Below are 14,693 nucleotides of genomic sequence, written 5' to 3' on the forward strand. Positions count from 1 at the left end.
AAAATAAGGAGATTCCTGGAGGTTCTAACAGCCTGTGAGCTCACAACATTACCAGGCAAAGCTTGAAAATAACAACATTAGAGAAGGAATTTGATTAGGGTGATAAGGCTGTGGCAGAGTTTAATAGCATCTGCCATGAACTTGTTATATTGTTGCTGCCTAAAGGAATAGTCACTCAAATAATAGTGAAACATTTATTTTTTTTAATTATAAAAGTATTTTATTGTTTTCCAGTTACATGTAGAGATAGTTTTCAACATTTGTTTTTATAAGATTTCTAGTTTCAAATTTTTCTCCCTCCCTCCCCTTCTTCCCCCCTTTCCCAAGACAGCAAGTAATCTGATATAGGTTATATACGTACAATCATATTAAACATATTTCTGCATTAGTCTTGCTGTGAAAGAAGAATTAGAGCTAAAGGGAAAAACCTCAAAAAAGAAAAACAACAGAACCAAAAACAAAAGAAATAGTATGGTTTGATCTGCTTCCAAATTCCACAGTTGTTTTTTTTTTCTGGATTTGGAGCACCTTTTCCATCATGAGTCCTTTGGAACTATCTTGGGCCATTGTATTGCTGAGAAGAATCAAGTCTATCACAGTTGATCAACGCACAATGTTGATGATAGAAACAGTTAATTTTTTATAGCCTCTTAAGGTTACCAGGGATTTGGGAAATAGCAGTGGGACCTAACAACTTATTTCTATGTGAACAGCTAGTAGTAAAATGCTTTACAATTAATTTAATGAAACATAAAGTGATCATGTAGGCCATAAACTTAGGAAAATTAGTTTACTTCTAAGAAATAGGATTAATGATTATTACTTACGCTGAGTTGAATTTTACCCTCCCATGTTTATGGGCAATATTCTCAGAAATTATGAAATGTTAGGGTCTCAAGGGAAAGAAATAGTCCAATTGATTTTTAAGTGTGGGAAATGAATGTGCTAGGCAGCTCTAGATTATTAATATCATATGACAGTCTTTTTGGATAAATAATGAAAATAGGAAGTAAAGAAATAATTTTTATAGTTCTTAACTTTTTTATTACAAACCCCCTTGCCAGCCTGATAAGAACTTCTTCTCAGGATTATGTTTTTAAATCACAGAATAAAATACATAGAATTACAAAATAACCAATTATGTTGAAATACAGCTATCAAAGAATATTTTAAAAAATAGGTTTAGAGTTGGCAGCTAGGTGGCGCAGTGGATAGAGCACTGGCCCTGGAGTCAGGCAGACCTGATTTCAAATCCGACCTCAGACACTTGATACTAGCTGTGTGACCCTGGGCAAGTCATTTAACCCTCATTGCCCCACCAAAAAATCAAAATAAACAAAAAATATTGATTTAGAGGCCTCAGGTTAAAAACATCTGATTTAGGTGATCCTTCAGGAATTGCATCTTTGATCTTATTCTAATAAATTCCTTTTTCTGTATTTGATTAAATCTGTTCTGATGGTTTTCAGTAAGTCTGTGGACCTAAAATTTCATGGATTAGGGATTATTGCCAGAGAGGGGGGAAATGTGGAAGTATATGTGCATGTGTGAGAAGTGTGTGTGTGTGGAGGGTGAATTTAAGAGGAAAGGAGGGAGCAGCTAGGTGGTACAGTGGATAAAGCACTGGCCCTGGATTCAGGAGGACCTGAGTTCAAATCTGAGCTCAGACACTTGACATTTAATAGCTTTGTGACTCTGGGCAAGTCACTTAACCCTCATTGCCCCACAAAAAAAAGAGGAAAGGGGGGCAGGGGCAGGTAGGCATTAGAATGAAGCAGAAAAATGGTATTTCTTTGGATGCCCATATGTCATTTTCATATTACAATGTAAATAGATTTAAAATGTTAATAATACCAGTAACCCACATGTTAAACATCTGGAATATACCTTTAGACAATCAGTTGTCCATATTTTACAATTTAAGAAACACTGTTCACCATACAAGTTTTGGGGTCACAGGCCTTGATAAAAATTCAACACTACACAGATGATTTCCATATTTCATATAAAGGAGGGCTAATATATCCCAGTGATTAGTTGAACAGTGGGACACAGGAATACAATTCTTACTTAGAGGTGGATTTCAAATAGTGGTGAATGAAAATAAATTTAAAAATAGATCCAATTCAAATTAATACCAGTTTATTTAAGAGACTTAAGTTAAAAGAATTGAGATGAGAAACAAAACCAGTTAAGGAGAAAGGAAAAAGGCTAGGAGGTTAATATCAGATTAGAAGATAATATAACAAGGTATGCCAGGAAACTCTGTTTATCTATCTCAATCTGTCTCTAACTCTTTTTTATCATAGCATCTTGTTTATGTAGGAATGCTCTTATTTGCATATGGTCAGTTAGGGTCTGTCATGCCCTCTCCTAATTCAATCATACCTTCAACCATTCAGCCAGGTTATGTGCTCATATAATAAGCCTCAGGGCCACATCTAGGATGGAGAATGAGTTTTCAGCTCAGGGTGAGAACAGGGGAAAGAAGGATGGGGCACCCTTTATCCTTTATCCCCTTTGGCCCACCAGCCCTGCACCTTGTTGGTTCTCTGACAGTCTGTACTGCCTGGCATCACTGTTCCCGATCCATCACCTGGCCCTGGACCACCACCCACCTCTAGACTTATGGTCCCATTACCAAGAAACTTATCTACTGGTGCCCAACTTTCTATATACTACCTGGCTTCCATTTGTATGCCCAGGAAAATTCACTTGCGAGTGACAGATGAGAGGACAGATTAAAGAACAGCCTGTATCTATCTTACCTGTCTGAGAGACTGGTACATTAGCTTCTCATAAACTGGAGATTTGTATATGTAACTCTGTACGGCTAATAGTTTCATTTTTTTTGTCTTCAGTGCTGGAATAGAAACTAAAACAATGTGTAATTTAGATTTATCTCGTGGCACTTTCAGCAGGAGTGGATCTGACTGATGCTTGATTTGTAAATCCCACTTCTCTCCCACACCCAACCAACTAAATTTTCCCTCAGGCTTAAGAGAAATTAGTCATGGTTCTGATAAGGCTTGAAACACCATAGATACTTTTGCCCTATCACACAGCCTGGAACAAAAGTAATGAGAAAGATTTGTTCTATTCGGTTTGTGTAGGAGGTTTAACAGAGGCAAATGTGTGTGCTTTGTTTAACAGTTTGATATAGACAAGGAAGCTGGAGAGAGACAGATTTACCATCGGTACTGCATGGAGAGAGCTGCCGTTCATTGTGCTCATGTGTTCACCACAGTTTCTGAAATCACTGCCATAGAAGCTGAACACATGCTGAAAAGAAAGCCTGGTAATTGTCATCTACACGGTCTGTCACTAGGCTCTGAAGTTGATGGAAAAAGTGGTATAGACATGGAGGGATGAGGAGCAACTATATGGTGCTTCTTATCTGAGGCAGCTAGGTGCCAAGGTGGGTGGAGTGCTGAGCTTGGCATCAGGGAGATGGGAATACAAATTCAGACTCAGACACTTACTGGCTGGGTGACCCTGGGCAAGTCATTTAACCTCTGTCTGTCTCTATTTCCTTATCTGTAAAATAATAACAGCATAATAACAAAATAAAGGATAATAACAGCACCTACCTGTTAGGGTTGTTTTGAAGATAAAAATCAGATATTTATAAGGTAAGTTAATAATAATAATTATTATTATTTCTATTCAGATCCCTATATTTAGTCATAGATGATAGTTTATAGAAAATGCCATTTTTATGCCATTGTTGGTGTTGTTTAGTTGTTTCAATCATGTCTGACTCTTCATGGATCCTTTTTTTGTTGGTTTTTTTTTTTTTTTGCGGGGCAATGGGGGTTAAGTGACTTGCCCAGGGTCACACAGCTAGTAAGTATCAAGTGTCTGAGGCCGGATTTGAACTCAGGTACTCCTGAATCCAGGGCCGGTGCTTTATCCACTGTGCCACCTAGCTGCCCCTTCATGGCTCCTTTTTGTGTGTTTTTATTGGCAAAGATCCTGGAGTGGTCTGGGCATTTCCTTCTCTAGCTCATTTTACAGATTAAGGAAACTGAGGCAAATGGGGTTAAGCCTAAGGTCACATAGCTGGTAAGTGTCTGAGGTTGGATTTGACTGACTCCAGGCCCAACACTGAACCACTTAACTGCCCCATTTATAGCAAACATGTATAATTTTGTACCATGTATAGTGTAAAGTCAGTATAAACATAAACCATGTAAAATGTTATAAAATACCATTCCATATGTATATGTAGAATAATGTACACAGACATTTAGATGCATTTATGAGTTCATTTGTATGGGTGCTCTCTCTTACCATGCAGATCACAACATCTCTACACTTTCTCATTTGGGATAATTTTGGCTCATGTTTTTCAATAAATCCTTCAAAAAGTGTCCACTTTGCTCTGGAACCCTTCTTCTCATTAAAAAAAAAATCTCAAGAATATTCATACAGTATTTAAACTCTCTTTCACTGCATCTTATTCTTGTGATTGCCTTATCTCTTTTTCTAGGCAGATCTTTGATGATGTTCCTTAGTTATACTGGTTTTCTGGAGCATCTAATGGAAATCAATAGATTTCATTCATCTTTTAGATTATAAACTCTTTGAGAGCAGGGCTGCCTTTCTTCCTACTAATTGTAATCCCAGCACTTAACACAGTGCCTGGCACATAGTAAGTGCCTAATAAATAATTATTGGATTGGATTAGAAATCGTGGTTAAAATTATCTGTTATGAAGTGAGTTGTCACAGTGAGTTTAAGCCAGAAAATTCTAATTCAGGAAACTAATCCTGGGCCTCCACCTAGGAAAATTGCAATCAGGACCAATTTTTTAAATGGGTGAATAACTGTGAGAAAGCTCTCTTGTTGGCCTCTTTCAATCTTTCCAGTCATCTTACACTTATTCCTCTCTATGTTATAATCCAGTGACAAAGATCTCTTTTCTGTTCCTTTAACATGACCCTCCTTCCAACCCCATGCATTTTCCCTGGCTATTCCCCTCATGCCTGGAATGTTTTCCCTCCTTGTCTCAGACTCCTGGTTTCTCTGGAACCCCTTTAAGACCTGGCTAAAATTCCATTTTCTTCAAGAAACCTTTAGGTGGCCTGCTCCCTCTTAATGCTAGTGCCTTCCTTCTGAGATTATCTGCAATTTAGTCAGTACATATCTCTTTGTATATGATTGTTTGCATATTTCCTCTCCCATTAGGTAGTGATTTCCTTGAAAGCAGGGGAAAGAATTTTTTAAACCTCTTTTTGTATCCTCAGTGCTTAGCACCATGCCTGACATAGAATAGACACTTAACAATTGCTTATTGACCTGACTCATATTCTGTCAATTTGCCATATTTTTCTTGCATCTTCAATAATCTACTATGTGCCTGATGTGGTTTAAAGCCCTACATGTATAAATACAAAGAATGAGGTAGTCGCTACTCTTAAAGAACTTACATTCTTCCTCTCCAACTGCCCTTTCATCTGGATTCCACCCCCAACACTGAATAGTATGGTATGATGTATATAAAGTACTTTGAAACACCTTATAAATGTAAATTATCACCATCATTGTTATTGTTGCTGAATCTACTCTAAGCTCACCAATGACTACCTTTTCACCAAATACATTTCCCTTTTTTCTCAATCTCCCTCCTCCCAAACCTATATAAAGTATTTGTTTCTAGGATTCTTCTTGAAGATAACTCTTCCTTTGATTTCTGTGACTGGTTCTCCTTAAGACTCTGACTATTTCTTCCCTCTTTCCTTAACCAGCTCATCTTTATTCTCATGACTCCTAAATTTAAGCTCTGTCCATAGCTTTCTCTTCTCTGTGTATCCTCCCTGAGTGGGCTTCAACCATTACAACTTTGGGCAATTCTCAGATCTCTATCTCTACCTCTCTTCTATCTCCACCCATCTTACCTCTCTAACTCTACCTCTCTTACATTCTAGTCTCTTATTTCCAATCATTTTTATCTGGTGGACATTTTCTTCTCATATATTATCTCATAATCCTTATTACCTCACGCATTTATTATTGCAACAGCCCTTTAAGTAGTCTTCTGAACTCCACTTTCTCTTCCCTTCCCATTCTCATACATCCTATACACTGTTTCCAGATTAATCTTTTTTTGTTTGTTTGTTTTTGCGGGCAATGAGGGTTAAGTGACTTATCCCAGGGTCACACAGCTTTCTGAGACCGGATTTGAACTCAGGTCCTCCAGAGCCAGTGCTTTATCCACTGTGCCACTTAGCTGCCCCCAGATTAATCTTCTTAGAGAACTTTTGATATTGTTAATCTTCTGCTTAAAAATCTTCAATAACTACCTAATGTCTACCACATAAAATCCAAACTTCATAACTTGGCATTCAAGGTCCTCTACAACTTGGTCTCAAACTAGCTTTCCTACCATATCTCTGACTACTCTTTTACATGTACTATACACTCCAGATAAATGGGATTACCTCTACTTCCTAATCACAGGTTTCACTTTTAACAGCTCTATCTTTGTTCATTTCTTTGGCTTTTGATGCACTCCCCTTTCTTACCATCTTATCTTTTTGAAATCTTATCTGTTTTTCAAAGCTCAGCTCAAATGCCACTTAATCCTTGTTTTCCTGTGCCAAAATCAGGCTTTGTCTCTTGTGAAATCCTGTTGCTTTTTGTTTTAGGAATGTTTATGACATTTACTATAGTTTATCTCAGGTTACACTTATTTGTGTACATATCCTATCTCCCCTTGTTAGTTTGAAGGTTACTTGTGATAGTTTTGTGTATCAGAAAAATACCTTGTACACTACTGTTGTTCAGTAAATGTTCACTTAATGAACATATCACACTGTGATTGAACAACTCCTTAACAAAAAAAATCTTGGAGAGAGATTTAGAGGCAGCAAAAGAGGGCTTTCTTCATTGCTATGGTGGTTGTTGTTTGTTTTTTTTTTAACTGGAGGGAAGAGGACAGACCAGAGAGATGTTTTAGAGATAGAATCAACGAGATATGACAACTGACTGGATATATGGTGTGAAGAAAAGTGGGGAGCTGAGAACAACTCCCAGGTTGCAAACTTGGGTTACTAGAAAGATGGTAGTGCCCTAAAAAGAGACAAGAAAAATTTGAAGAGCATTGAGTTCTACAGGAAAGAGAATTATTCCTAGTTAGATGGACTGAATTTAGATGCCTATGAGACATCTAGTTTAAAATGTCCAAGGGGGGGGCAGCTAGGTGGCGCAGTGGATAAAGTGATCGCCCTGGATTCAGGAGTACCTGAGTTCAAATCCGACCTCAGACTCTTGACACTTACTAGCTGTGTGACCCTGGGCAAGTCACTTAAGCCCCATTGCCCCGCAAAAAAAAAATGTCCAACAGGAAATTGGTGATGTGGGACTGAGTCCCAGGACAGTGACTAGGACCAGAAATATAGATCTGAGAATCATCTGTATAGAAATAATTGAACCCATGGTTGTTTGATGAAGCCTCTGAGAGAGTGTATTTGTAGACAAAGATGATAAGAGAGACAAAGAGAGAGCCTCAGGAGATACCTACAGTTAGGAGGTAGGATATGGATGATTATCTAACAAAGGAAACTGAGGACTGGTCAGAGAAATATGAGAACCAAGAGGGAGCAAAATCATAAAACCCCCAAAAGAAGTGAATATCGAGAAGATAGTACTGGACAATGACAAATACTGCTAAGAGGTCAAAAGGGATAAAGATTAGTGGGGAGAAAGCATACAAACACATTTGGCAATTAAGAGATCACTGGTAACTTTGAAGAGAGCACTTTCAGTTGAGTAAAGAGGGCAGAAACCAGATTACAAAAGAAAAGGAAAGGAGATAGTTCCCATCCACCCCACTCCCATAGGAGTTTATTTGTGACAGGCAGCAGAAAATGAGACAATAGACAGAGAAAAAATCGAAGATTGGAGAGAAATGTGGAGTTGATATTGTGGGAGAGAAACAGGTTAAGTACAGGAGTTAGTCTTGCATAGGAAGGAAGGGACTATCTCCTCATCAGAGACTAAAGTAAAAAAGAAGAGAATTGGGGGAAAAAACAGTTTTTGAGATGCATAGAAGAGAAGATGTTTTAGAGCACTTGGGAAGGCCTTTCTTTGCCTCCCAAAACTCTCTGCTTTCTCACTAATACCAGAAATACCACCATTTGCATTTTATTCCATTGCCCAGAAGCTAATACTTTAAGCAGATAATAAGAGCAAGAGCAAAAGAGAGTCCACCTGCTGAGAGAGATCTAGAAATACAGAAAGAGAGAGAGGAGAAGAGAGGATAGGAGAGAACAATTGCTTATATTTGGGTCATGACAATATAATAACTATGATAATTCTTTATTTAGGGATAACAAAGCATCAGAAAATATTGGGAAGTAAATAGATACTTAAAAAATGAAAAAGAAGCAAAAACCTTTGTGTTCTTACCAATTTTATTAGTGCTACTTTTGAATCAAGGCATATGCTATTAAAACAACCTGGCTGAGGAGCAGCTAGGTGGTGCAATGGATAAAGCACTGGGCCTGGATTCAGGAGGACCTGAGTTCAAATCCAGCCTCAGACACTTGACACGTACTAGCTGTGTGACCCTGGGCAAGTCACTTAACCCTCATTGCCCTGCAAAAAAAACAAAAACAACAACAAAAACAAAAACAAGCTGGCTGAGATACAAATGGAACTTAATGGGCTCAGATCCATGTGACATAGCACCATGGCATAGTAAAAAGACCAGACCTTCAAATTCCTGCTTCCTCGCTTATGATCTATGTGACCTGGGAAAAAGCCACTTAACTCCAACAGGAAAATAGGGATATTATTCCATAGCGTTGTCAGGATGAATGGGGTAATGTATATAAAGTGCTTTTCAGATCTTAAAGTCTATATTAATATTAATTATTATTTGAATATAGAATCAGAACTTTATAGTTCAAATGGAGTCTCTGGGGTTTATTCCAAACCTCTTATGACCAGTGACATTTCAATCAATTTCACCCCTGACTAGTAAGGGAAAGGTTGGGGCTGAAGTTGTGAAATCCTTAGACACTCATAAACTCAAAAAGGTCAATGGATTGTGGTTGATCATTAAACCTTAAAGACTTTCCCAAGGGCATTCTTCTTAGTGTTTACCTCTTATAGCAGGCTGTGTTTGTGTTTTTATTCAAATCTCTCCACTCCCAAATTAATGTTGCAGTCGCACCCAACAGCATTGGGTGAATGAAAGACTATACAATGAAAGAGAAATAGAAATTTGAGATGTCAGGAAATTAACCTTTTAGTAAGTACCTACTATGTGCTTGGTACCAGGGACACAAAGAATAAATCCTTGCTTTCAAGGGGCTGGCATTTTAGGTGGCATCTTAGGTAAAAATTTGCTGACACTGCCAATGAAGTATACTTCACTAAACTTCTGAGGTGCAGAAGGATTTGCCCAGGTGGGGGTTAACTAGAATTTGGAAATTTTGCCACAAGGAAGTAAATCTAAAGCACATTCTAACAGTGCTAATATTCCTAAAGTAGGGTTGGAGTCTGGTGGTAGGTGAGAAAAAGAGCAGAGAGAGTGATGGATTGGGAGCAGACTCTTGCTGGGGGAGTAGATCAACTGTTTCTCAGGGCCATTTCCTTTTCCAGTGGATTAAAGCAAGCAGAGGTTGTGATTGGCCCAAGGTCACACAGATAATAAGTGTTTGAGGAAAGATTTGAACTCAGGTCTTCCCAACTCCAGGCTTGGTACTCTATCCACTGAACCATTTAGTTGCCCCCATTATGTTTACAGTCTTTTCTCCAAGAAGCTCTACCATGCCCAGTTGCCATACCCTATAAAACTGTTTCATCAGAGGGACTAAATCAAGTTGAGGGCAACCAACAGGCCTGAAACCCACTGGTGAGTTAGGCAGATGTCCACCCCAAGCACATGAAGACTTCCATGGCAGAATGGTGAATGAGAACAATTTGTCCCAATGGCATTTGTATGGCAGCTGAAACAAACACTGAAGTGGTTAGAGCTTGGTCAGACAGCAAAGATGCCAAGGTCATCCACTGCACCCCCAAGCCATCGCCCATCATCTTTACTTTTGTCTTCTACTAGACTTCAATGACATTGAAAGACAGTGAGGCTGATGGCTGCCTCAAATCCAATTTACACACAAGTCAAGGTATTACCCATGGTATCATTGGCTCTTCAAAACAAAGGATGGACCACAAGCATTGCAGGAGAGGCTATGGCCAATAAAGAGATGGGCGAAGATTAGGATAGCCAACACTTTGGGTTCTGTGACCTTCAGTGCAGTCTGGGGATGTTGGAGTCAGGCATCTTCCCATCTTTCAGTCGCCTTTGCTCTAACACTCCCAGTATCTCCCAGCAAGATTCAAGGAGGAGAAACTCGAAGGTGAAACTGGGAATGGTAGATAGTCTCTAATTTTTTTTTCTTTTTTTTCTTTTGCGGGTCAATGGGGGTTAAGTGACTTGCCCAAGGTCACACAGCCAGTAAGTGTCAAGTGTCTGAGGCCCGATTTGAACTCAGGAACTCCTGAATCCAGGGCCGGTGTTTTATCCACTGTGCCACCTAGCCGCCCCCCTAGTCTCTAATTTTTAAACTTCCTTGTGGCTAAGCTAGATACTTTGGCACAGGGAAGAGTGGGAGGAGAAAGTATGGGCTGCCCTACCTCCCATGGTAAGTTCTAGTGAAGCCTTTGACTTCCTGTTTAGCCTAGCTAAGACCTTCCTGGTTCACTGTATAAAATGTGAACTCTGCAGGCAGAAATGGCTGGAATACATGAGGGACAGTAGCATTCCAGGGTTTGATTGAAGCAAAGCCTAGTGCAATGGAAAACATGCTTAATTGGGAATCATGAGAACCTTAGGCTCTTCTGCATCATGAGAGATCACAGAATCTCAGAACCAGACAGGACCTTAGAGGTGATTTCAACCTGTCTGTACCTAACCAGAAATCTGTACCTGTCAAGTACAGTTATCCTTTCCACATTGTGGGTGTTAGGGGCACAGAGCCCCCCTGACTTGGAAAATCTGCATAAAAGGTTTTGGCCTTCCCTTTGTATCACAGAAAACTGGATTTTTATTTTTATTTTATGGGGTGTTTACATTATTAAAGGATAAAATATGTTGATATTATACAATAGCATATGTATATTTTATACTTTTCTGAGTTTCTAAACTTCTGTGTCATCTGCTGGCTTTCACATCTGTCATCTGCGACTTCTGAAAAACTCCCCCCCTCCCTCCCTACAAATTCCCATTTCATTTCATGTGCTGACCCATGATATAGTGAAACTGCTCTGGTGAAAGTCATGATGTAGAAGGAATCACTGTAGTCACTGAGTCTTTATTTAATAACTCACAATGAAAGTGGAACTACTATCTCCTGAGGCAGCCCATTCCACTTGTTGACAGCTCAAATTGTTAGAAAGGTTTTCTTTGTGTTGAATTAGAATCCAGCTCCTTTCATCTTCCACAGCTCCTTGTTCTGCCCTCTTAGACCAAGCAGTACAAGTCTAATACATTTCTACCTGACAATCCTTCATGGACTTGAAGACAACTGGCATGTTCTTGGTAAAGTCTATCCTTCTCCAGGCTAAGCATCTCTGGTTCCTTCAACTGAACCTCCTTGTGCTATGAACCAGTTTTGTTTTGCCATCCTGGTTACCCTTCTTTGGATGAACTTCAGTTTCTTAATGGCCTCCCAAAGCTGCTAGAGGAGCATTCTTCTTGTGGCACTCAAAGCTGAACACAAGACTCTAGATGGAGTCCAATCAGGATAGAATACAGCAGGACCATCACCTTTGGATGTTATGCTTCTACTAATATAGCCTAAAATCATGTTGGGTTTTTAGGCTGCAACATCATACTGTTGTCTCATTTGGGGGGGGGGTTGGCAGGGCAATGGGGCTTAAGTGACTTGCCCAAGGTCACACAGCCAGTAAGTGTCAAGTGTCTGAGGCTGGATTTGAACTCAGGAACTCCTGAATGCAGGGCCGGTGCTTTATCCACTGTGCCACCTAGCCACCCCATACTGTTGTCTCATAATGAGCTTAAAGTCCACTAAATCTCTGGCTCTCACTTCTCTCTGCCTTTCCAGATGTCGTTACCCCAAATGGCTTGAACATTAAGAAATTTTCAGCTGTGCATGAGTTCCAAAATCTGCATGCTTTATACAAGTCCAGGATCGAGGATTTTGTTCGTGGTCATTTCTATGGGTATGTACATGGATAGCAGGATTAGAGACCCTGGAACTGGGACTAGAGAAGTCATCTAATCCAATTTGCTCACTATACAGATTAAGAAACTGAGGCCCGGAGAGTAATATATCAAGGCTGCACAGGTAGCAAGTGGTAGAGCTGGGATTTGGGCCTAATCTAAATCTAAAAATCAAATCCTAATTTGGATTTGGGCCTAATTCAAATCTCAGACTTTTCCCATTGTACCAATACGTTTTCTCTAACTGAAATAAACACATGATTTTTAATAGTTAGCCAGCACACAGAAAACAGGATCATAACCATGGATGAAAAAAAAGAATTCCATGTTTCTCCATAATCTATACTGTTCATTCACATAGTATATATTCCATTCGGTCCAGAACCATGGTTTTATGGTTATAGGGAAGGAACTCCTGGAAAGGAAATAACTTCTACCAATGCATATGGTCAATTGTTCTGCAATTTATAGTCTTAGAAAGTTGTCTAGGGAATTGAGATTAAATGACTCAATCAAAGACGACACATAGTCAATATATGTTAGAGGCCAGACTTCAGCTGAAGTCATCCTGACTCATAGGTTAACTACCAGTCCATTGTGATATGCTGCCTTATAGGCAATATATTTATACAAATTTGTAGTAAATCCTTTACTGCACTAGTTGGCATAAATTTCAATTCTGGATTCCTAACACCCACCACCACCACCACCAACAACAACAACAATCCAGCAAAGAAGAGTCTCTTTCTCTTTTTTTGTCAATTATAAAAATAAATAGATTTTTAGTGGATCTCCTTTAATGGACTCCATCATAAAATAGGGATTGTTTATCCTTCTGCCACAATAACCTTCTTAATCATGGTAGAGTATCCTTGGATGAAATATAATTTGTAATGGGGCAGCTAGGTGGCCCAGTGGATAGAGCACTGGCCCTGGATTCAGAAGGACCTGAGTTCAAATCTGGCCTCAGACACTTGACACTTACTAGCTGTGTGACCCTGGGCAAGTCACTTAACCCCAATTGCCCTGCAAAAAAAAAAAAAAGAAATATAATTTGTATTTAATTCAGAATTAAATCACTAGAAAATTCCCTTTAAGAGTGTTTGACCGAATTCTTTGGAATCCAAATTATAGTTCAGGAAAAATGTGCCAAGAGGCTTCCATCATGATATCAAATCTTTCTCAAAGATATTAAGAATCACAAATGACATTGTAAGAGGAATGGATACTATTTAGGTCATTTCCCAGCCCCAAATGAACACATCTTATTATTTTATTTCATTTCAGTCATCTTGATTTTGACCTTGAAAAGACTTTATTCCTTTTCATTGCGGGGAGATATGAATTTTCCAACAAAGGAGCTGACATCTTCTTAGAAGCTTTATCCAGACTAAACTTCCTCTTACGGGTAAGAAAGCTCTGGGTTCTGAGATATGGCATAGAACTTGTGGGAAATACGATCTGTTTTTTCTACATGAGTGGAGTACCTTATAGCACTCCCAACAGAGTTTTCATGAAAGTGTAAAAAATTTTAACTAGGAGAATCCTACCTTAATTATGACTGCATTTCAGGTTATTCATTAAGAAGGTCATGCTGTCCACTTGAATGTTTATCTTCCATTGTCAAAATGCTTGCTTTTACTTGAAAAATACTCCTCAAACTTATATTGAATCATGTTTAGGAATAGCAAATCCTAAGAGAAGTCTGTCCCAATTCCTCAATTCTATTACTTTCCCTCTGTTGATTAATTTCTATTTATCTAGTTTATGGCTTATTTGTAGTTTTTTGCATGTTATCTCACCCTTTAGACTGTGAACTCCTTCAGGTCAGGGACCATCTTTTGCTTTTCTTTGTATCTCCATTGCTAAACACAACTCTTCATTACCCCATATGGAGTTTTCTTGGCAAAGATAATGAAGGGGTTTGCCATTTCCTTCTCCAGCTCATTTTACAGATAAGGAAACTGAGACAAACAGGGTTAAGTGAGTTGCCCCAGGTCACATGGGTAGTAAGTGTCTGAAGTCAAATTTGAATTCAGGAAGATGAGTCTTCCTGACTCTAGGCCAGGCACTCTATCCCACTGTACCACCTAGATTCCCTGCCTACTACATAGTCAGTATAAATAAATCATTATTAGCTGTCTAACCAGCATATAAGGTTTCTGAACTGAACACAACTGTGAAACATGAAACCAATACAACTATAGAAAATTAAAACAGATTAGAATACTATATATCTTGAAGCTCTTCAAATATTTTATCAATTTTGTTTACATCAACTTTGTTTCTGAATATATCCCTTCTCCTTCCTCACCTAGAAAGTCATCCCATAGCAAATCCAGTCTAGCCTTACTGTCTAAAAACAGTCACTTTTCAACTCTTTTTTTTTTTTTTTTGGTGAGGCAATTGGGGTTGAGTGACTTGCCCAGGATCACACAGCTAAAAAGTGTCAAGCATCTGAGGCTGGATTTGAACTCAGGTCCTCTTGACTCCAGGA

At 38.9% G+C, this 14,693-nt stretch overlaps 1 protein-coding gene across 1 annotated transcript in view; it reads left to right on the forward strand.

The window, feature by feature from the left end:
* The window catches only part of GYS2 (glycogen synthase 2), a 64,171-nt gene that overhangs the window by 18,992 nt on the left and 30,486 nt on the right, over nt 1–14,693 (forward strand). The window contains exons 5-7 of the mRNA XM_043967516.1: nt 3,154–3,298; nt 12,078–12,195; nt 13,484–13,604. Coding sequence (XP_043823451.1) covers nt 3,154–3,298; nt 12,078–12,195; nt 13,484–13,604 — 384 coding nt within the window. The remainder of the gene's footprint in view (nt 1–3,153; nt 3,299–12,077; nt 12,196–13,483; nt 13,605–14,693) is intronic.

Source organism: Dromiciops gliroides, chromosome 5 (genome assembly GCF_019393635.1).
Source record: "Dromiciops gliroides isolate mDroGli1 chromosome 5, mDroGli1.pri, whole genome shotgun sequence".
Lineage (NCBI taxonomy): Eukaryota > Metazoa > Chordata > Mammalia > Microbiotheria > Microbiotheriidae > Dromiciops > Dromiciops gliroides.